The sequence below is a fragment of the Bufo bufo genome, chromosome 2 (genome assembly GCF_905171765.1).
Source record: "Bufo bufo chromosome 2, aBufBuf1.1, whole genome shotgun sequence".
In the NCBI taxonomy this organism is placed as follows: domain Eukaryota; kingdom Metazoa; phylum Chordata; class Amphibia; order Anura; family Bufonidae; genus Bufo; species Bufo bufo.
In genome coordinates, this window is record NC_053390.1 from 168,702,300 (window position 1) to 168,724,904 (window position 22,605).

At 43.8% G+C, this 22,605-nt stretch overlaps 1 protein-coding gene across 1 annotated transcript in view; it reads right to left on the minus strand.

The window, feature by feature from the left end:
• Positions 1-324: 324 nt before the first annotated feature.
• Positions 325-22,605, minus strand: part of PGGT1B (protein geranylgeranyltransferase type I subunit beta) — a 61,491-nt gene continuing 39,210 nt past the window's right edge. Inside the window, exons 6-9 of the mRNA XM_040421643.1 lie at positions 12,684-12,729; positions 4,953-5,137; positions 4,645-4,753; positions 325-1,566 (exon numbers count right to left, since the gene is read on the minus strand). Coding sequence (XP_040277577.1) covers positions 1,385-1,566; positions 4,645-4,753; positions 4,953-5,137; positions 12,684-12,729 — 522 coding nt within the window. The 3' untranslated portion in view covers positions 325-1,384. The remainder of the gene's footprint in view (positions 1,567-4,644; positions 4,754-4,952; positions 5,138-12,683; positions 12,730-22,605) is intronic.

Here is a 22,605-nt window from a genome sequence, read left to right on the forward strand (position 1 = left end):
TGGACCGCAGAGTGAAGGCAAAAGGGCCAACAAGTGCTAACCATCTCTGGGAACTCCTTCAAGACTGTTGGAAGACCATTTCAGGGGACTACCTATTGAAGCTCATCAAGAGAATGCCAAGAGTGTGCAAAGCAGTAATCAAAGCAAAAGGTGGCTACTTTGAAGAACCTAGAATATTACATATTTTCAGTTGTTTCACACTTGTTTGTTATGTATATAATTCCACATGTGTTAATTCATAGTTTTGATGCCTTCATAGTCATAAAAATAAAGAAAACTCTTTGAATGAGAAGGTGTGTCCAAACTTTTGGTCTGTACTGTATATGTGATCTTCCGATAGCACGTCCCAAAGACTGAGATAGAATACTGTTGCAGTCTATGGGATTTTCACAGGCTGCCTGTCAGACTGTGCCTCAGGCTTGGCTTTGCAGGCAGCTTACTATGACAACGCTTGGAGCCTCCACAATTGCCACCTTCACTATTGACAGCAGAATCTGAGTGGTTAAATAACCCGGATTGGAGTAATTTCCATTCCTGATAACTGCCGACGCATGTCAGCTGTATTACTCATCTGGCACCTGCCATGTATGGAGTGAGCTTTGCGCTTGAGCCCCCCTCAGTACAACCCTTTAATTCACGGGTATGTCACAGTGGGTTAAGCTATTTGGATCTTTGAGCTTGGTTTTATTTTGGCTAGGGCTCCATAATGATGCCGTCACCTCGTAGTTTTATTGTGACTTGGCCACATTCTCAAAGTTCCCTACAAACAGGGAAAAAATTCTTGACATTGGTGTGGGATACATGGCCACAACCTTTTCACTTGAGAACTGTGGTAATTCTGGGGATTTCACTACAAGTCGCAGGCAACCCCATTTTAACGTGAAGCACAAGCCTAGAGGTGAGACAACCCCTTTAAACTCTTGGTGCACCCACTTGATGATAGCTTGGCAGACACGCATTTAGTATGTGGGGCACAACAAATAACATCAGTCCGGTCATACCCACTATTTTCCAGTGTTCCAGCACTATTCTACTCCAGAGTGTAGTCTTGTCTGAAATAATGCCATCCAGTTTGATACAATAAGATCCTTTTCCATTAGTGTGTGTGCGTTTTCGTGTTACAAGTACTGAACATGGCTGTCATTAAAGTGAACTTCTAAAGCTGATCAACAATAACGTGAGCTATTTTAATTAATACCATTGTATAAAATATATATTTTTATTGAGGTACAGGAGAAGTGGTTGAAGCCTGTTGTACAAAGTAGCGCTACTAACCAATGAACACTTTGATCGTATGACTCCAGTACAAAAAAGCACGCTTGGTTGATACATGGCTTAGAAGTGGGGCTATGAATCTCCAACTTAAGGTGATGTTGGTGGTCAGTCAAGTAGTGGGGTGCAGATGATTTGAACTCGTTTCATAGTTCTTGGCTTTCCAGGAGTCATGGAGCTGCTGGAGATGTTTGTATGCTGATAAGCTTACATTCAGTGCTGGGTGTACTTCATTAATACCGGATTCTCCCATCAATGAAAGGCCACAGATTCCAAAGTATGCATGCAAGGCATCTAGGGCATTGAGAAAAAAAAAAAAAAACAAGGTGGGGAATGAGGAGACACATCTAATGCACATACATATTTGTCACAAATACAATAGATTGTGTTGAGCCACTAGAAGAATTAAAAAAAGGAGGGGGGGGGGGGAACCCAAAATCAACATCTGTCACCAACCCATCGGATAGGTCAGGGATCAGCAACCTTCAGCACTCCAGCTGTGATGAAACTACAACTCCCAGCATGCACACTCTTAGCTGTTTTCAGAACTCCCATAGAAGTGAATGAAGCATGCTGGGAGTTGTAGTCTGACCACATCTGGCGTGCCAAAGGTTGCCGACCACTGGGATAGGCGATACATGAATGATCACTGGAAGCTGGACTGCCACGATTATGACTAAAGGGAACCTCTGTATGAACAGGGTGGTCGTGTACACGAGTGCCCACTGCTCTATTCACCGTCTATGCAACTGATGGAAAGTATACGAGTGCTGTACTCCGCTATCTCTGAATGAACAGGTAACCACAATGCACACTACCACTACTTTTATACAAGGAACCTGGGTCCCCCTATTCTTGTGACTGATGGGGATCCCACAGCGTTTACACATAATTTGTTGTGCATAGGTGATAAATAAGGTCTGTGTGCCAACACTTTTAAAGATACAACTGATTCATATTGCTCTTACCCTAGTGTAAACTGCCAGTGATATGAAATGAGCCTAGGTGCCACATATAGCTAGGACGATACAAGCTGGTGAACACTGCTCCACAACATTCCATAGGAAGACATATGAAATCTGTCAGCAGCCAGTAATGTACAATTGGTACGAGGATGCCTTCCCTACAAGATACCCTTAGGGATCTTTCACACGAGTGAAAAAGAGAGCCAAGCCCCGTTCCGGACAGCACATACACAGAGCTTTAACATGATTAATAATACTCTCTGCCTCTCTGATCTTTTTGCTACAAAATCACAGTGAGATAAAGTTGTCACCGTGATTTTGTAGTAAAAAGTTCAGAGAGGCAAAGAGCATTATAAGTCATATTTATGCTCTGTGTCTCTGCTGTCCGGAACGGGGCTTAGGCCTCTTTCACACTTGCGTTGTCCGGATCCGTCGTGCACTCCATTTGCCGGAATTACACGCCGGATCCGGAAAAACGCAAGTGAACTGAAAGCATTTGAAGACGGATCCGTCTTCAAAATGCGTTCAGTGTTACTATGGCACCCAGGATGCTATTAAAGTCCTGGCTGCCATAGTAGTAGTGGGGAGCGGGGGAGCAGTATACTTACAGTCCGTGCGGCTCCCGGGGCGCTCCAGAATGACGTCAGAGCGCCCCATGCGCATGGATGACGTGATCCATGCGACACGTCATCCATGAGCGTGGGGCGCCCTGACGTCACTCTGGAGTGCCCCGGGAGCCGCACGGACAGTAAGTATACTGCTCCCCCGCTCCCCACTACACTTTACCATGGCAAACAGGACTTTAGCGTCCTGGTAGCCATGGTAACCATTCAGAAAAAGCTAAACGTCGGATCCGGCAATGCGCCGAAACGACGTTTAGCTTAAGGCCGGATCCGGATCAATGCCTTTCAATGGGCATTAATTCCGGATACGGCCTTACGGCAAGTGTTCAGAATTTTTGGCCGGAGCAAAAAGCGCAGCATGCTGCGGTATTTTCTCCGGCCAAAAAACGTTCCGTTCCGGAACTGAAGACATCCTGATGCATCCTGAACGGATTTCTCTCCATTCAGAATGCATTAGGATAAAACTGATCAGGATTCTTCCGGCATAGAGCCCCGACGACGGAACTCTATGCCGGAAGAAAAGAACGCAAGTGTGAAAGAGCCCTAACACAGGATAATGGACCTTGGCCAAATACATTTTTTGTTTACACAAAACCCACTGAATAAGAGTTTGTAAAATCTGTGGCACTTGGCATACAGGCAGGTCAGCTAAATGGGAGGTTTTGTAATCCAGGCTAAAGACGGTGACCACATTAAAGGGAATTTGTCACCTCCGACAAGCTCTAATAAGTACAGTAATATATGTACAGAACAACCCCATTCTTTTGCTGTGCATATGCAAACTAGCCATGGAATGCATTGAGAGGACACCTGTGCATGCGTACATGATGGAAAGAAGAAGTCCTCTATGCATTCCACGCCTGGTTTGTGGGCACAAAGTGGGTGAATAAGGCGAGTACTGACATGGAGTCAGCGGCAGGTATTCCACATGTATATTACTGTAGTAAGCAGGGCTTGCCGTATGTGACAGATTCCCTTTAGGCCACCTGCACACGAGTGTGGTCGAACACACACAGATCCGCACAAATTTCCGTAAAGACTCAGGCGTGTTTCTGCACCATAGCCACACCAAAAACTGTCATTTTTAATTTCGGTGCAGATTAGATGCGGTTTTTACGCGCATCTCAACCTTCATTGGATAATGGTGAAAGCTGCAGCTTTAGAAATCCGCAATGCAGGTCAATTTCTGCACGGAAACAACCCGCAAAATGTACATGAGATTTGCTTACTCATACACTGTGCTGGTACTGTACTACGCTTCATTTTTTTTTAGAACACGGAATTCCCAGTGGAAAAAGCATGCATATTCTGCAAGGTGTTCAGATGCCCTTAAGGGGTTTTCTGGGGAGATTTTTTATTTTATTTTTTTAAAGGGCCACAAAGGGTTAAAATAAATGGCTTGTAATGCCCACTCAAAAAAATCACTGCCAGGTCACTGCAGCAGCCATTACAAGCAATTTCCTGTGTGTTGAGCTGGGACCAGGAAGTGGAGAACAGCAGGGACCAGAGTTCCATCAGAAAGGGGGGGGGGGGAACTGTCGAAATTAGTGAGGGTCAGTAATGTTTTTTAATTTTTTTTTTTAGCTCTTTCTGCTCCCATACCCCAAGAAAACCCCATTAAACCATTGTGAATGATGCAGCAAAAAATAAACTGGATGTGGTCAGCTTGTGTTCTCTCCATTTTGGTGAATCTTCTTATTTAGCGAACCATTAGGGCTTATGTGCATATTTTGATTTTAGAGATATATTTACATGCATAAGTAATAGTAATAAAAAAAATGTACCTGGATGGCTATCTGGCCACTTAGCAAAACCACCAACTAGACGGTCTTGAGTAGATAAAATAAAATTTCTGTTTTTCTCAAAATTTGTGTACTTGAAGATGTCTAGCAGCTGCAATAACCAGCAAAAAATAAAAGATTCAAAGAGATTAGTAAATGAAGAATATAAGGCAATGCAACAATAAAAAGGTGTCATTATAATAAATCAAAAAGGCATGAACTTCAATCTGTAGAAGACATTGACACTATATTCTATTACTAGAAGAAGCGTTACAGCTGATGCAAGTCTTTACGGCTACAGAAATCTTTACCGTCAAAGTTGCTCCCACCCAGAAGGAATAGCAGGTGTCAACTGGTTTGTTAGGTCGCCCATGGAAGCCATTCTGTTGCCTCATGATGCACCATCTTCTTATTCGGTCGAGTTCTTTTACAGAGAATATATCTTCAAGTTTTCCCATCAGACACAGAGAAGCAACGCCACAAAATGTTGACCCACCTAAATTAAAAGAACGCCAACCAAAATGATATATTTATTGTTCTGATCCTTAAACAAAATGTAAAATTAGGCAAAAAAATATGTTTAAATAATGTATTTTTTATTGAACCTGTGACACTGAAAATGCAATTCAACCCATACACACACACACACACACACACACACACACACACACACACTCTCTTAACTTCTTTTGCTCTAGAAACATGCACATTGCACCATACATGCAATGTGGTGACGGGTTCACTTTAAGAAACAATGTAACCCCTTCCTGACTGCCATACGGCTATATACGTGCTATCTGCACATGCACCGTACAGCTAGCACATATATAAACATTCTGGAAGCTCTTTAAACAAAGCGCTGCAAAACACTTGGATTAAAGCTTCCGCCCCTGGACTGCCGTCGTCAGGGACAGTCAACAGTCCAGTAATTCCAGCAAGGGACCAATCAGAGTGGTCCCTTGCCGGCGATCGCTCCGATTGGTTAGTCTGTGCAGACTAACCAATCGGATCGCGGCAGTGTAAAAATGCCGGTTTCAGGCTTGGTTCTGCACTCTGCAGATCGGAGCCTAAAATCAGGCACTTGCTTCTCCATGCCCCGCTTTGTGCCCCCTGATGTGGCCTGTCTGCCCTTTGATGTCTTGCCTGCTGCTCCCTGGTGTCTGGGTGCCCCATCTGTGCCGACCATGCTCTGTACGTTGTGGCTGTGGGCTGTGTTTCCTCCATGCCCGCCCTGCATCCATCTGTGCCGGCTCTGCCCCCATTTCGACTTCCCCCAGCCCCTGGTGGGTCCCCCTGCACTTTGTGATGGCGGTGGCTCCGTTCCTGAGCCGCCGCCATCAGAACCTTGTGTCAGCTGTATGCTGACACTGCTGTAACCCCTTAGTTGCCGTGGTCAGCGGCATCCAAGGGGGTTAACAGAGGGAGGGGGCTCCCTCTCTCAACCATCGGTCTGCCGCTCTGCAATGGCAGCGGCCCGATGGTTGCCATGGCAACCTGACACCTTGCAAAGGCGTCCGGTGTTGCCATCTATCAGGAAACCTGATAGTACTGTACTATACTATACTACTAAAAAATAAAAAAAAAAGAGTCAAAAAAAGCAATTTTTGTCACCTTACATCACAAAAAGTGCAACACCAAGCAATCAAAAAGGCGTATGTCCCACAAAATAATAAAACAGTCTTCTCATCCCGCAAAAAATGAGCTCCTACATAAGAAAACCGCTCTTAGAACATGGAGACACTAAAACGTCATTTTATTTGTTTCAAATATGCTATTATTGCGTTAAAGTTAAATAAATTAAAAAGTATACATATTTGGTATTGCCGCGTCCGTAACAACCAGCTCTATAAAAATATTACATGACCTAACCCCTCTGCTGAACACCGTAAAAAAATAAAAACAAAAGCAGTGCCAAAAAAAGCCATTTTTTGTCACCTTACATCACAAAAAATTGCAACACCAAGCGATCAAAAAGGCGTATGCCCCCCAAAATAGTACCAATCAAAGTCACCTCATCCCGCAAAAAATTACACCCTACCTAAGACAATCAGTCAAAAAATAAAAAGCTATGGCTCTCAGACTATGGAGACACTAAAACATCATTTCTTTGGTTTCAAAATTACTATTATTGTTTAAAAACTTAAGTAAAAAAAAGTATACATATTAGGTATTGCCACGTCCGTAACAATCTGCTCTATAAAAATGTCACATGACCTAACCCCTCAGGTGAACGCTGTAAAAATAAATAAATAAAAAAACTGTTTCAAAACAACCAATTTTTTGGTCACCTTGCCCCATAAAGTTTAATAATGAATTAATATGTACCCAAAAATGGTACCAATAAAAATATCAACTCTTCCTGCAAAAAACGAGCCCCTGCACAAGATGATCAGCAGAAAAAATAAATTAAAATAAGGCATACTGAGACAAATTTTTTTTTTCAAAAATGCTTTATTATGTAAAACTGAAACAAACAAATAGAAAGTAGACATATTTGATATCATTGCGTCTGTAACAACCTGCTCTATAAAAATAGCACATGATCTACCCTGTCAGATAAATCTTGTAAATCTTCAAATGGGACATTGCATCTAAAAACCAGTCCAGCAAAATCTGCCTTCCAAAAACCATATGGCATTCCTTTTCTTCTGCACCCTGCCGTGTGCCCTTATAGCAGTTTACGACCACATATGGGGTGTTTCTGGAAACCGCAGAATTGGGGTAATAAATATTGAGTTTTGTTTGGCTGTTAACCCTCAATGTGTTAAAATGGAAAATCTGACAAAAAAGTGAAATTTTTAAATTTCATCTCTATTTTCCTTCTATTCTTGTGGAACACCTAAAAGGGTTAACAAAGTTTGTAAAATCAGTTTTGATTAACTTGAGGGGTGTAGTTTCTGCAATGGGGTCATTTATGGGGGGTTTCCACCATGTAAGCCCCACAAAGGGACTTCAGACCTCAACTGGTCCTTAAAGAGTACCTTTCACGGGTCCGAACATTTTAAGATAACTATGTGGACATGTAGAGCCGCGCCCAGGGATCTCACTGCACTTATTATCCCTGGGAGCAGCTCCGTTTGCCCGCTGTGGCCCAGTTACCTTCTCCCGCACTGTATGGTAATTGCTACCATCTGTAAACCAGGGAGGAGTTTGCCCTGTTTCTCCCTGGGAGTTCCTTCTCCCTGGCTGTAGTGCTGTCCAAATCACAGCGCAGAGCTCACAGACTGGGAGAAACAGGGCAAACTCCTCCCTAGTTTACCGATAGTAGCAATTACCATACAGCACGGGAGAAGGTAACGGGGCCACAGCGGGCGAATGGAGTGGCGCCCAGGGATAATAGTAAGTGCAGTGAGATCCCTGGGCGCCGCTCTACATGTCCACATAGTTATCTTAAAATATTCGGACCCATGAAAGGTCCTCTTTAACCCCTTAAGGACTCAGCCCTATTTCACCTTAAGGACTTGGCCATTTTTTGCAAATCTGACCAGTGTCGTAAGTGCTGATAACTTTAAAATGCTTTGACTTATCGTCACATATTGTACTTCATGACACTGGTAAAATGAAGTAAAAAAAAAATCATTTTTATTTATAAAAAAAATAAAATACCAAAATTACCATTTTTTAAAAAAAATTGCAAATTTCCAAGTTTCAATTTCTCTACTTTTATAATACATAGTAATACCTCCAAAAATAGTTAGGGCGTTGTGACAGGATGCCTGCTGAATGATTTCAGTGGACATCCTGTTGCGATTAACCCCCGCCGCATTCGCAATTTAAAGTTAGGACGTAGCGGTACACCCTAAGTCCATAAGGGGTTAAAGAGTGGGTTCTGGAAATTTTCTAAAATTTTTTTAAGAATTGCTTCTAAAATTCTAAGCCTTCTAACGTCCTAAAAAATTAAAATGACATTTACAAAAAGATGCCAACATAAAGAAGACATATGTACATTTTACAAAAGTAAAAGACCTGCTCATCTTAGAACTAATGAACATGATGAAAGAGCGCTCTAGGCCAAACTGACTCCCGATATCAGGCGGAACACGCACCCACCGCAAAGTGCAGAAATATGGGTGCTACTATTACCCTTCATGAACCTTTGGATGCTGGTTACAATCTAACTAGACTACTTGATATGGTACATGAGGTTTTAGCTCAGCATCAGTCAATCTAGAATTACATGGTTTACATGTGGAATACACATTCTGTTCTACCTGTGCCAGTACGAAGGTGGTTAATGGAGCCCATTTGGGTGTGAATTTTGGATAAATTCCACATGTTTTAAAGTGTTAAAATAGGCTCCTCATTTTGGTATAATGCATATAGTTTCAGATGACTGGACGGACTGTTGGGCTGGTGGTGTGAGTTTCCCTCCTTTTTACTTGATTTGTAGTGTTTATAATATTTTTTTTTTATTTTACATTTATTTTTGACATAATATGTCCCCAAGCATTCATAACAGACAAGTATTTTTGGAACCTTTGGCCAAGAGTTCATGTTTATGAGAAAGGGACAAGCAGCTACACATTACAATGTCTTTGGGTCACTGGCATTGAAATTATGAGCTTAGACAGCACTACAGTGGAATTATTGTAAAAAAATCATGACAGACGTAAAGGCAGCTGTGCCAGGTCAGAAAAAAAAAATGCCTTCTGGTAACACGTTTTATATGTATGTGTAACTATATCTTGTAATGTCCTATTATTTCTGATTAGACAGACGGACAGATAGCACACATTTGCCCGCTGAGCGCTGGATGGCACACAGAAAGCACATTACCAATTTTGGGCATAAAAAGTTCACTTGGCAAAAGTAAAAGCATCACTTTCCCACATTTCATCTCCTTTACTAGGATTCCACAGACCAATGGCCCTGGACCAATGACAATATTAAGAGGAATACAATCTCACTGGTTCACAGGGGTGATGACTTCTCTCTCACGGCTTAATTTATAAATCTGGGAAAATGCACACAGTTTGGCGTCCTTGGATGTTTACACTTATTATATTAAAGGGGTTGTCCAAGATAATTAAAAATCTCAGACAAGCCCCCTCATTGACAAAAGTATATACATCATCCCCTCTTTCTCTAGCGCTGTGCCGCTGGTCTAGTCCTCCTACAGCTACTTGTTACAAACTGTTTAGTGATTTGTCGGTATAGGACACATGACGGCTGCAGCCAATCACTGTCTTCAGTAGTCTAAGGGCTCATGCACACGGCCGTTGCTCAGCTATGCCCGTATTGCAGCCCACAAACAGCAGGTCCGCAAAATCCAGGCACCGGCCTCGTGCACCCGCATCACGGATATCCGGAAGGTGCAGAACGGAGGCACGGAACCCCCACAGAAGCACTACGGAGTGCTTCCGTGGGGTTTCTCTCCATGCCTCCGCACCGCAAAAAAAACATTTTTTAGTTATTTTTTGCGGTGCGGACAAATCACAGACACATTCAAGATTATTGGGTCTGGATCAGTCTGCGGAATCTGTACAGATGTTGCCTGTGCATTGGGGACCTCAAACTGCGGACCCCACTGCACGGAACGGCCGAGCAACGGCCGTGTACATGAGCCCTAACACAGGGATTAGTGTTTAGTTGTCAAATAAATACTTAAAACCACCAAAATGAGAGTTCTCCCCAGGTTGTGCCAATTTTGAAGTTATCCCCTATCCCCTGCTGCTCCATTCATTCGCTCCCATAGAGAATGTAAAGAGCGGTAGGGCACATGCCGGACCTGCTACCCCATCAGATTGTGAGAAGAGGACCTCCGTTCTCTGGATCATTAGAGGTTCCAGTGGTCGGACCCCCAATGATCACCTAGTTATGACTTATGAACTTGGCAGAATCCCTTTATTTAGAAAAAAACAATAATTAAAATTGCAACCACAGATAGAGAATGACATCATCACTGCTGCAAACCTACGCTCACCCTTCTCAGCAAATTCAGCTTTGAAGGGGTTGTCCGGGTTCAGAGCTGAACCCGGACAAACCCATATTTTCACCCAGACAGCCCCCCTGATGTTAGCATCGGAGCATCTCATGCTCCGATGCGCTCCCTTGCCCTGCGCTAGATCGCGTAGGTCACGGGCTCTTTTGTTTACAATAACACACTGCCGGGCGGTGGCTTCCGCCAAGCAGTGTGTTCGGTGACGTCACCCGCTCTGATGGGCAAGCTTTAGCGCTGCCCTAGCTGTTTTACTGGCTAGGGCAGTGCTAAAGCCCACCCATCAGTGCCGGTTACGTCACCGGGCTTCCTGGCAGCCCCATGGAGAACGCTCATGTTGCAGTGTAATACTACCGCGGATGAACGAGTAAACGCTGCCTAATGGCGATCTGCCGCTGGCAAACCACTAGACAGTAAAAGACACTAGACAGTAATAGCAGCAGTCTCCGTTAGCTAGCAAGCAATTGCCGGGAGAGAACGCTTCCCTTCCGAGGATTGCTTGCTGATCTGCCAGTCTAAGAGTCCATTCACACATCTGCAAGTGTTTTGCTGTCCGCAAATTGCAGATCCGCAAAACACAGACACCGACCATGTGCATTCCGCATTTTGTGGACCGCACATGGCCAGCACTTTAAATAGAAATGCCTTTTCTTGTTAGATGTCCGCATCTTTTACGGCCCCATTGAAAATTAATGGGTCCAGATCCGTTCCGCAACGTTGCCGAACAGATCCAGACCCATTTTGCGGACGTGTGAATGGACCCTAATACAGGCTTAGGTCACAGGAGGTCACTGATAACAGATTGCCTTTAAGCCGCCTGACTTTAATCTGTTATCAGTGATCTCCCTTTCCTATTATTTTCATAGCCACATAGCTGTGGTTCATGGGATTAAAATGCAGTTTTTCTTTTGTTGAGCTGAGGCTCCGTTTCAGAGTTATGATACTTTTTCTTAAAGGGGTTCTCTGGGAATTAAGAAAATGAAAATACTTAAATATTACTTTATTATAGATATATTCTCAAATACCTTTCATTAGTTCTAAATGTCTCGTTTTGTCTCGGGAGCAAATCATCAGTGGAAACAAAACGGCTGCTGTCCCATTAGTTCACACAAAACCTGTCCCAATCACACGAGGACAAGTTACTTTACAACACTGAGGTAAAGAGTTGCCTCATCCTTCTCCTCCTCTCTACTTGTCAGGGATTATGTTCCTGAATACAGATAAGAACTTTAGCTGAATCTCTGGGGAATGTAGTTCATGAGGAGACATGAAGTACAGAGAGGACGGACAGGACAGGCTATGGTAATTTTGGGCTGTGGTAATGGAGACTGCACACAAGGGCTGCTGCTCATTAGCCACACCTCACCCTCCTCATCTTTTCCATCCCCACAGAGATTTACCTGTAATCAGGACCATGATTCCTGACAAGCAGAGCAGCAGAGAGGAGGATGAGGCAGCACTATGGCTCATTGTGGTTAATTAACTTGTCCTCCTGTGTGATTAGGACAGGTTTTGTGTGTACCGATAGGACGGCAGCCATTTTATTTCTTCTAATAATTGCTCCCTAGACAAAACAAGCCATTCTAAGTAATTAAAGTGCATATTGGTGCATTGAAGGCATTGAAGGCCTTTGGTGCATTGAAGGCATCACCATCACTTTTGTTGCACCCAAGCTCCACTCGTTTCTGTGACCAGACCCTCTCTTGCTGCTTTACCACTGCCTGGTCCTGTCAATCAAAGCAGTGAGGGAGGGGCTGGTCACAGAAATGAATAAAGTATGAGTGCAACAAGAGCAATGGTGATGCCCTCATTGCACTAAAGGACCAATCTACATATTTGGAAAAAGTATCAATTATTGAACGAAGCCCCGGATCAATAAAAGAAAAACACACAGTTTTAATCAGGTGAACCACAGCCATGTGTCTATGCAAACAGTTTGATAGGAAGGTCGCTGGTTAAGGTCTCCCTTTAATAAACCCGCAGATTTTTTTCTGGTACACGTACATAAGGAAATCAAAGCAGCTTATTCACATATCTAGACAGAAACCCTAACAGTACTGAAGAAAACCTATGTTAAAATGACATGTACATCACATGATCTTACCGTGAGCTTCTAGTCCAGCTCCTTGCCCCAGTGCATTCTCGTATGACTGGAACGGAAATAAAAAAAATGGCAATTTATGGATGAGCAAAACTTTACTCCCACCTTCTCAAAACAATCATTTCGGAGGTAGACTCAGGAACTGCTCCAACTCGCCACAAAATTTTATGTCAAGCAAGAGTTTCAGATGCTGAAAAACACTGCACACCAACAGAAAGTATACAGTTGAACGAGTAGTGAAAGACAATGGTGTTACATTTAAGATCCCTTTCAAAAATAATTTCTAACTTTTTTGTTTGATCTGAATACTAGTAGATAATTGCATACAAAGAACCAAAAAGCAAAAAAAGTATAAACTAATTACATACTGCCAAGAAGGCACATTACACCAGTACATAGTAAGAATCTCTCTAGTGCAGGGATCAACAACCTTCGGCATGCCAGCTGCTCTAAAACCACAACTCCCAAAATCCCCCCTTCACTTCTATGAGAGTTACAAGAACAGCCGATTAAGTGTGCATGCTGGGAGTTGTAGTTTCACAGCAGCTGGAGAGCCCAAGGTTGCCGATCCCTGCTCTAGTACAATAAATGTTCCACTAACACAGTTATACCTCTCTGTCAATGTATTATCACAGACTATTTACTATTACAGTAAAAATAAATCTACCAAATACATATATTTATCTATCTATATAAAGAAGGATGTATATATGTGTGTATGTTCCGCGATCACTCAAAATGCAACCATCGATTTCAACTAAACTTGGTATACACACCCCTTGCCATCTGGAAAGAAATCTCGTGGGGTCATACTCCCCTACACAGCAGATGCATGGAGTTTGTATGCTCCAACAGTTTTTACCACACACATATTGCTCTGTAAACTCAAAAACTCATCGATCAATTTCTACTAAACTTGGTACACATATCACTTACTATCTGAGAAAGAATACTGTGGAGGTAACATGAATAAGTTTGTCTGTCCTGACGTCTGTCTGCCTGTTCTTTATGCGCGACCAATTGACTGGACCGATCACCAAATTTGGCACACAGGTACATCAGGTGTCCAGGAAGGTTTTAGAGCGGGTGTCAGCTCTCTACGATGTACCGTTTCTGAGCTATTCCCAAAAAATGACCTGCATTAGCCAATAGAAGCCTGAAAGTCATTCTCTTCATATCCCAACTGCCATACACACAGTCACATGTCCCTTATCAGCCAATAGAAGCTCACAGGCCCTTAGTCTCCACATACACACAGTTTTACTCCAAGTTTCCATAACAACCCAGCCATTTTTCTTCACTGCTGTAGGTCAGCTTTAGGCTAAGGCTACACAACGACATGTGTCACACGACACATAGGGCACAACTAGATTGCTACATGTGTTGCGTGACATTGATGTAACACAACAATTTTTATAGTGATAGGCTATGGTGTCGCATTGCGACATGTGACATGCTGTGACTGCGACACGACAGTCGCAGAAAAAACCCCATCTTGGATGGATTTTTGCGACTGTCGTGTCGCAGTAGGTCACATGTCTCAGTGCGACACCATAGCCTATCATTATAAAAATTGTTGCGACAAAATGTTGCGCGACACATGTCGTCGTGTAGCCCTAGCATTAAGGGGGCAGGCGCTGTGGAGGTCACTGTTAAGGTAGCAGGGGCTACTATTAAAGGGGCAACTGCTGTGGAGGTCACTGTTAGTGCAGGAGTTCACTGTTAAAGTGGCAGGGTGCTGTAGAGGTTACTGTTAAGAGGGATACTGTCGATATCTTTTTAACGACACACACAAACATTTAATGAAATAGAAGAAATATACCCGTGCAAAGCCGGATCCGTGTGCGCATATATATATATATATACATATATACACATACACACACGTGTCAGCTCATACAAAGAGCCTTTTTCAAGCGAAAAAGGCACTTTGTACGAGCTGAAACGTTGCCTATAACACATGGGTGAATAAAACCACTTATTTTTTTTACCTGGAGCGCTGTCCGGTTTCACACATTATATATATATATATATATATATATATATATATATATATATATATATATATATATATATATATATTGAAGAAAGACACCGCAGCACGTCCATTTGGTGAAAAAAGTGGGACCCTTTATTCACCTGTGCGACTTTTCGGTCCACTTACTGGGACCATTTTAAAATGGTCCCAGTAAGCGGACCGAAACGTCGCACAGGTGAATAAAGGGTCCCACTTTTTTCACCAAATGGACGTGCTGCGGTGTCTTTCTTCATTATATATATATATATATATATATATATATATATATATACATACACATACACACACACACACACACACACACATATATATACAGAAAATGGCAGGGCAGCACTCCTTGCTTCAAGTAGTTCAGGTGCCAGCGTTTTCCCCTTGGTCCTGGGGTCCAAACACAATCCAAGGAGTGCTGCGTTACATTTATTTGCAAACAAAAATCAAAAAAGAGAAAATGGGTGCACAGCCCAGTGGGAATAAACTCACCCAATATGCAGGATACAAAAAGTGGGCAGCACTCCGGACTTGTGAAACAATGTAGAAGACTTTATTCACCCATGTTGCAAGGCAATGTTTCAGCTTAATATACTTTTTCAAGCTAACAAACAAGGGATTCTGTCACCTCGTTTTCGGCTATAGAGATGCGGACATGCACGGCTAGATTGCCGCTAGCATGTCGGCAATATACCTGTCCTATAGGGCTGTGTCCTTTTATTTTGTTTAAAAAATGTTTCTATAGATATATAAATGACCCTAGTAAGGAGCCCAAGGGGCTGTACTAAACTTCCTGGTGCCCAGCCACGCCGCCCTGTGAAGGAGCCCAGCACCGCCTATGTCCTCCGAATCTCCTCCTTTTGTCACAGTTAGATTGCCGTAATCTTGCGATGCACGAGCTCGCGCATGCTCAGTGCCGGTATAGTGTTCCTTCCCTGTGCTGGCATCAGCCTCAGGGAAGGAACTGCGCATCGCAAGATTACTGGCAATCTAACTGACGAAAGGAGGAGATTCGGAGGACACAGGCGGTGCTGGGCTCCTTCACAGGGCGGCGTGGCTGGGCACCAGGAAGGTTAGTACATCCCCTTGGGCTCCTTACAAGGCTCATTTACATATCTCTAAAATCATTTTTTAAACAAATAAAAAGGACACAGCCCTATAGGACCGGTGTATTGCGGACATGCTAGCGGCAATCTAGCCGTGCATGTCCGCACTACTGCGAGAGCTGCGGCCTTCTCACAGCTTTTCCTAGGCCAGTGATGACACATTCATCAGTCATGTGGACTAGGCGCAGCTCAGCCCCGGAGAAGTGAATGGGGCTGAACACGATACCAAGCACAGCTGCTATACAACGTACGGCACTCTGCTTGGCAAGCTGGGAAAGCAGCGATGCTCACAGGAGTGCCAATGCCTTCTCATACAGTGGTCCTGAGTGTTCGACCACCACCGAGTAGATCCTGAGGATAGGGCATCAGTAGTAAAATCTCGAAAAAAAACCTTTTCATTTTACTGTACTAGGCTTGTCATAATACATTGAGGGGTACAAATGTGTTCGTATAACATTTATAACACTTGATCGGTAGATGTTAACTAGGTTCTTGATACTGTTGGAGTGAAAGGAGGTCACCTAAGAAGGGACAATGAGAGGGCTGCAGAGATGTGCTAGATGCTGTAAGGAGTGCACTACAACGTCTGGCTTTAGAAGGTGTGGTCTTCTTGTTTGCTGGAGTCTGAGGAGACAGCCAGTCTGTGCCTACAGGCTACGGAGATGTAAATACAGTGATGCTACTATAATGCTAAGAGCACTGGACCCATCACAGTAGTGCATTAGAGCTCACAAGCTGGTTACTTGTATTATCTCATGACCAGCACAGACTATCATCCCATGGATATAAACAGTGAAGGTTCACATTCAATGTCAACAAGCAGAGATTTTGAAAGCTGTGAAACACGGATACACAACCTAACACATAACTTTCCACTATTTATTTGAAGAAACCAGAGTACTCCATGACCGACAGAGTTACCAAGATACTGTGCAGGCCACCTAAAACACACAATGATGGACTGTTCTGATGAAACGGTCAAACAGGCTGCCTAGGACATGGATCTAGCCAGTAACAGTCTGCCAATGTAGTGCCCTGTAGCAGGGGTACTGTGAAGTCTGGACATTTTTCTGACCCCCCCAGTGGGGGCCGCCCTATAAAGGTAGGATAATAATTAGACTAGAGCTAGCCTGATGAAAGGTCCTCTTTAACCTCTACAACAATGTTGGCAGCACTCACACGTCTATTTTAAAAAGACAACCTCTGGATAGGACGCCGTTAGAATTTGAAATCTCGCGCCTGCGCCGTACCTGTCTTCAATCGGCGCAGGCGCACTGAGAGGCGGCCGCTCGCTCGACCGCTCCATCCTCAATGCGCCTGCGTCGATGACGTCATCAAGTACACCCGCAAGAGAAGACGCCGGCATCGCTGGAAGGAGGCGGAGAGTCTGGTGACGTCGCTGGATGCTCGAATCAGGTAAGTATGTACATAATAAGCATGCTGCCACAAAAACCACCAACGAAATGGGAATAAATTTTATAAAAATGACAGTTATTAACACTATACCACCAACGATTATTAATAATAAATCTCTTCCGGGTGTACTTGATGACGTCATCGACGCAGGCGCATTGAGGATGGAGCGGTCGAGGGAGCGGTCGAGAGAGCGGCCGCCTCTCAGTGCGCCTGCGCCGATTGAAGACAGGTACGGCGCAGGCGCGAGATTTCAAATTCTAACAGCGCCAGCAGAGAACGATTCCCTTCCCTGGCCCTGTCAATCAGCATGCCGAGGGGGCGTCATTACCATCGGAGGATGCGGCTGCTACCAGCAAGTAGCCGCCCTACTTGCTAGTAGCAAGGTAATTAGCATATTTTAAAAATCGATTTTTAGCAAATTCTACTGAACCAAAATGATTAATTTGCTTATGTATCATGAGATTGCACTATAGGGAATATTAGTAAAGAAAAAAAAAAAAAAAACGGTTTAATGGGGTGACAGAAACCCTTTAAAGGAAATCTGTCACAAGAATAATTGCTATTGAAGTAAAGCCATGGCCTAATAGCACTTAGCACCTTATTTCAAGATGTGCCTTTGATCCAGCAATAGATGTTTTTATCCTCTGAAAATCCAGTTTATTTGGTATGCAAATGAGCCAGTAAGATGCCCAGAGGGGCGTCACTCTTGCAGGAAGGAGCCCAGACACGCCCGCCACCACAATGTGTCCACCCTCAAAAGACAAACTTAAAACCCCGCCCCCATGCCCACTAAACCACGCCCCCTCCCACTCCACAGCCGACGGGGATTGAAAAAATGAAGGTAAAAATTAACTTCTGTTAGCTGCAGGGGTGGGAGGAAGGGTGACTTTTTCCCTGCATCTTACACTCAGACAGCACAGTGCTGCTGTCTTAGAGTGAGCTGTTGAAAAGGACATGCCCTGATCTGGTTAGGCCACGCCCGCTCCCACTCCTCAGCCGACAGGGATTGAAAAAATAAGTTAAAAATCAACTTCTGTCAGCTGCAGAGGTGGGAGGGACAGTGACTTTCTCCCTGCAGCTCACACTCAGACAGCACAGTGATACTGTCAGAGTGAGCTGTTCAACAGGACATCCTTGTGTCCGTCCAGACCCTGCGCCAGATGAAGGACAGGGAGTCTGAAAACTTGACCTCTGGCCACCCTAGGGGCAGGCTGCTGTGGAGGTCACAAATAAGGGGATAGTCCGCTATGGAGGTCAGTTTTAAGGGGCAGATTGCTGTAACGGTCACTTTTAAGGGGGTCACTGTCAAGGGGGTGGTGTGCTGTGAAACGCACTGTTAAAGGGCAAGGCTGCTGTAAAGGTCAAAGTTAAGGGGGTGGGCTGCTGTGGAGGGCCAATTTTAAGGGACGGGGCACAGTGTTAAGGGGTGGGGAGCTGTGGAGGTCACTGTTAAGGGGGCGGGGTGCTGTAGATGTCACTGTTATAGTGGATGGTGTTGATATCTTTTAACAACACACACAATAAACTATAAAATATATAAACTACAAGTTTTACAGAATGAGCGGGCAGCTCCTTCTGCTCTATAACATGCTGCCCGCTGATTGCACTCCATTTTCATGGTGACAGGTTCCCTTTAAGTGTTAGTCAACCAAAACACAGAATGCAAAGATGCCCATTGTTCAATGAGAATATTTCCATACAACGGAGTGCGGTTTCTACATCATGAAGTTACTATTATTTGAAAGGTGATTTATTCATAGGGACTTGTCATTACTCGTGTTAAAACAGAGTTGTAATTTGCAAGTAGTTCATGGAAATCTTGAAGACCTCACAGTGGATCTGATTGTTAGTGCTGCACAACGTCACACAGTGCACACATAAAAAAAAAAATCCATGCAAAACACAAGCATTTAGGCAAATATGTCAAAAGAGGGACATTTAGCATTTGCATATTAACAAGCATAAATATTTAACCAGGTCAGGAACACTGTCAGCACCATTTTCTGCTATATTGATCCTACAGTAGCAGCCTAAATGAATGCACCTACAAAAACAGAAGGTAAGAACAAGAGAGAATAAACCTGGGTTAGATTGTTCATACATACTGGCAAGGGCCCAACCAAATTGACAGAAGCCATACCATCTTCCAGCCTGAGGTCTTAGATGCCTGCGTCATCTGTACACTGCCTCAGAGGCTTCAAGCTTAGTGGCCTGCTTTCTATGAGGGATGCCATGCGGTCCTGTGCCCACCACAGTATTCGACTGTATCACCGTCTTGATAATGGGGATACAACTGAATTGAGGAGGACACCTGTGGTGCCCGGCTGGGGACATATGTACCTGTAGCTCCCTTAGTTAATTGAAGAGGTTTTACCATCACAGACAATGGGGGCATATCGCTAGAATAGGCGCTCCTACACTGAGAATGGAGCAGGGAAAGGTGGTAGAGGGCGCAGTGCGCAGACCGCCCTCTATTCATTTCTACGGAGCCGCCAAAAATGGCTTAGCACTGGCTCGGCTATTTCTGTCGGCCCCATAGAAATTAATGGGAGTGGTGGCCGTGCAAGCGTGGTGCACTTCTATTATCTCCAGCCTCCGTTCTCGGCGTAGGTGCGGCTCCCACCTATCAGACAATGGGGGCATATCCTAGCGATACGCCCCCATTGTCTATGATGGTAATACCCCTTTAACTCTGGGAGTGTCAGATTGTCATGTACCGCAGAAGGGCTCAGAATGCCCCCTGGGTATCAGCCCATCAGGAAATTTCCTTGTCCAGTCTATGGCCAGTCCATGCAAACTAGACACGTGGCAAAACGAAAATGTGAATTGGGACTGCCTAGCTGTTTCCTTCACCTGCAGATGTACCTTTATTTAGAAACTTCTAGCAGGAATAAACAGAGGAATGGCACATCATAGAGTCTTAAGAAATAAAATAGATGCTCCAGAATTGTTATTACATGGGAAATACAATTATTTGCCAAGACAGAAATGTCAGGCTAGGGGACAGGTCCTTTTTCGCAATGTTGCATTTAAAAATCCAAATCAAACTTTACAATCTGATTCAGATTTTTGTGTTCAATTCAATAAACGGTTTACATTTAACCCCTTGAAGGGGTTGTCCGGGCTAAAATAAAAAAAAAAAATAAAAAAATAAAAAAATTATAAAGTGTACTCACTATTAACAGCTTATTCAAGGTCTCCCCATATGTTTTTAGGTATTTTCGCCAGTTTTACAGGGCTCAGACGGTCCCCCATGCACTGTTTACATCTATGTTTATGTTTGCCTAAATTCCTGCCGCACTGCCCTGTGGGTCCCAGCACAGCATCACGTGGTTTCAGATGACTAATCTGTGCCACGACTCATATCCCCCCTCCTGCCGAACATATTGCCTCTTTCATTGAGAAGAAAACGCCCTGCCCAGTGAAGTCACCGGACCGGAGGGGCGTGGCTTAGCGTGATCTGTTACCGCCTAGTTACCACCCCTCCAAGCGCTCTGCATAATCACCGTGGCTGATTGGTGACGTCACTGGGCTCCCTGCGAAGCAGAGGCTTCTCTGGGCAGAAAGGGACCCGGTACGTCACTGAATCTGAGAAAAGACTCAATTCCGGCTGAGAATTTGTGCAATGAATACGGGGAATCAGAAAAGTCTGGCAAAAGGTAGGACAGTCATGCATGTAATATTTATGTGCTTGTTAAACAATTACACCAATGTCCCCAATCCCGGACAACCCCTTTAAGTACTGTGCCCATTTTTTGTTTTGCATTTCTTTTTTTCCTTCCCATGTTCCAGTAGCCATAACTTTTTTAATTTTCCATTCATGAAGCCATATGAGGGATTATTTTTTGCGAAAAGTTGTATTTTCTTTTAGAATTAAAGCGTTTGTTGGGTTTTACACTTTTTTTTAAACAGAGAATTGTACAGGTGACAAAAGTAGGACGACTGATTTACATAGGAAATTGCAAGTACAATATTGTAGAGTGACATAACCTTAGAATTTGAACAGATAAGAGGTATGTAGCAACTAATAATGCATGCATATTTAGCACTTCAAGTAGAGTCTAGGCTCTACATAAAGTATTAATATAAGCACTCGCAGAAGCTGTTTGGAATATCATTCTAATAACAATGCTGAGAGATACGTCTGCCCTTCTAGTGAAAAATAGGGCCTGATTGTACATTCTTGTTTATATACAATAAAAAACCACAACAATTGAAAAGGGAGAAAGAAAATTAAAATAAGATTTATTGTATTGGCCCCCCCCCCCCCCCCCAATACAATAAATTGTTCAAGAGGAAGAGAACAATAGGAGGGAAGCAATACAAAACAGAAGAAAGAGAAGTCAGAGACATATAGAAGGAGATATGTTTAGAAGTAAACAGATCCCATCATTGAGGCAGACTACAATGTCCTGTATGTCCCCGAGATACGAAAATCCTCCCAGGAGCTCCAAGTCTTCAGGAATCGTGCGTGTTTCTGGGGGGTATGGGCTATGCCTTCGTCGCTTGGATGAGAAATTTGAGCAGTGAATTTTTATATGCAGGGATATTAAAGGTCGAAAACGTATAAGAGAAAGGCTTCTGGTGTGTTTGGCAATGGGAAACCTGTTATTTTGAGTATAGCCTTGTGGACCGAGTCCCAAAACGCTCGAAGGGCCGGGCATTGCCACCAAATATGTAGAATCGTGCCCTCAGCCGTCCCACACCTCCAACGTCTGTCTGTGACAGAGGGATACCATTTATGTAGCAGTGTCGGTACCCTGTACCACCGGGACAGGATCTTATAGCAAGTCTCTTGTGCTCTTGTGGCTAACAGTGCTTTGTGTGAGAATATGTAACATCTGAGCCAATGAGAAGAGGACAACTGGATGCCTAAATCCTTTTCCCACGCCGCACAGAACGGAGGAGGTAGGGAGGATCTCTGCTGTAGGTAGAGGTAGGGGGGGAGGGGGAAGGAAATAGGTGGTGATCAGTAATGGGAGTGAGGGGTCCCAGCGGATCTATGAGTGAAAGCTCTGAGCTGATACCCCCCAAGAATGGCAAATGTATGGTTCGAAGTAAAGGAAAGGACAGATCGCTCCACAGCCACGGGAGAGAGGTCAATGCTAGGAAGAAAGTCGGGGAATGTCCAAAAGCCTGGAGTATGTTGTGGAATAGTAATATAGAGAAGTTGTATTTTTAAAGGGCACTATTTAAATTTACCATGTCTGTTATTGGAAAACAGGAAAAATACTTTGTAGGGTTAAACTGAGAAGAAAATAAAATAAACAACTCTAACGTTTAGGGGTTTTGACATCACAGCGTTCACTGTGTGCTAAAAATGACATGACATTCTGATTATGCGGTTTAATATGAATACAGTGACCCCAAACTTGTA